The sequence below is a fragment of the Plectropomus leopardus genome, unplaced genomic scaffold (genome assembly GCF_008729295.1).
Source record: "Plectropomus leopardus isolate mb unplaced genomic scaffold, YSFRI_Pleo_2.0 unplaced_scaffold17373, whole genome shotgun sequence".
Lineage (NCBI taxonomy): Eukaryota > Metazoa > Chordata > Actinopteri > Perciformes > Serranidae > Plectropomus > Plectropomus leopardus.
Window position 1 is genome coordinate 1 of NW_024618691.1, and position 1,427 is coordinate 1,427.

The window sequence follows — 1,427 nt, forward strand, 5'->3', positions numbered from 1 at the left end:
ATTATTATCAGTTGCCCTTAAATACATTAAAACAGATGGGTTATCATTTGGTTTAAGAAATGTTTAAGAAAACATTTTTTTTACAACACCATAGATAAGTAATTGTACACAGTATGATTGCCATCAATTTTCATACCACAGTATACGTAGACACCAGTGTAGAATTGCATCCCTACCTGCAAATAACCCTTAAGACATCTAGCCATTAGGGTTTTTGGAGGACTTGTGCTGTCACCTGATCACAATGGAGATAAACAGAATTTAATTTGTGGTGAATTTGATTCTCTGATCTTTCATGTTGTGCCTCCAGCAGATCAACAATTCCTCTTCCAAAGTAAAGATAACTAACACCTTCCTGTCCGCCTCAGCTGTACTCTGAACTTAATTCACGAAAACATGCTGAATGTGATGATTTGGAAGGTTTCGGCAGAGATAAGAGTGTCATCAGTGTTGTAAATGTGTGTTTGTTGTAGTCCGTGGTTACCTGCCAGCCAGTAAAGACCTTAAGGGGAATCTCATGGACTCCAGTGCTGAACAGGACCTCATTAGAGAGCTCAGCCAACGCAGACAGAATCTGTTGCTGGAGTTACGCAACTATGAAGAGAATGCAAAGGTATATATTTATGTGTTTATTCTATCACCGTGTTTTAATATGTTTAACTTTCAACATTATTCAAAAGTACCATTAGTACATGGGGTTCCTGCAGATCCTCAAAACTGTGAAACACAAAAATTAGACCGTAATAAGTGTTATTATGTAGTGTGCTATTATTAATTTTTCTAACTTCTATGGCTTCCTAGCTTTTTTCTTGGCTGCTACCTTCAGGTCAGACTCTTGACTTTGAACTCAAGATGTCTCACAATACAATTTTTGTTTCTGAGATAGCAGGTCACATATAGATCACAGGAGTCTTAGCTGGCATTGGGCTGTATATTATTGCATGTGCTAACATCCACTCAAACTGTACTAATGTTTCAGGGTGTGTCAGAGACAAACAGTGGAATGGGTGTGATCCCAGCCAACACTCAGCTCCAGACGGCGCTGTCAGTGAGAGCGGCTACAGAAGCTCAGAAGGCTCATGTAGAGCTCAGCATTTCAACACCAAATGGTAAGAGTGTTTTAACACTAAAGCTCAGAGTGTCAAGAACTGAGTAAATACTAATAAGTTCCTGAATCTTCTCTGTATCCTCTTCAGAAACCATCATCCGTGCAGTGCTCATCTTCGCAGAGGGGATATTTGAGGGGGAGAGTCACGTTGTCCACCCCAGCGCTCAGAACCTGTCAGGCTGTGTCCGAGTCCCCATTGTCCCCCCAAAGGATATACCCGTAGACCTTCACATTAAAGCCTTTGTGGGAGGGAAAACAAGGTAGGTAAAGTTTGAGCGCTGTCATGAAGTTAGTGTATTTTTCTTCCCATGTAATTTAA

At 40.6% G+C, this 1,427-nt stretch overlaps 1 protein-coding gene across 1 annotated transcript; it reads left to right on the top strand.

The window, feature by feature from the left end:
• Positions 1-473: 473 nt before the first annotated feature.
• On the top strand, positions 474-1,368 carry LOC121964828 (Bardet-Biedl syndrome 2 protein homolog; the record flags this gene model as incomplete). Its single annotated transcript, XM_042515012.1, has 3 exons — positions 474-613; positions 980-1,109; positions 1,197-1,368. Coding segments are annotated over 3 exons (442 nt in total), but the record flags the coding sequence as incomplete, so codon positions are not given.
• Positions 1,369-1,427: the final 59 nt, after the last annotated feature.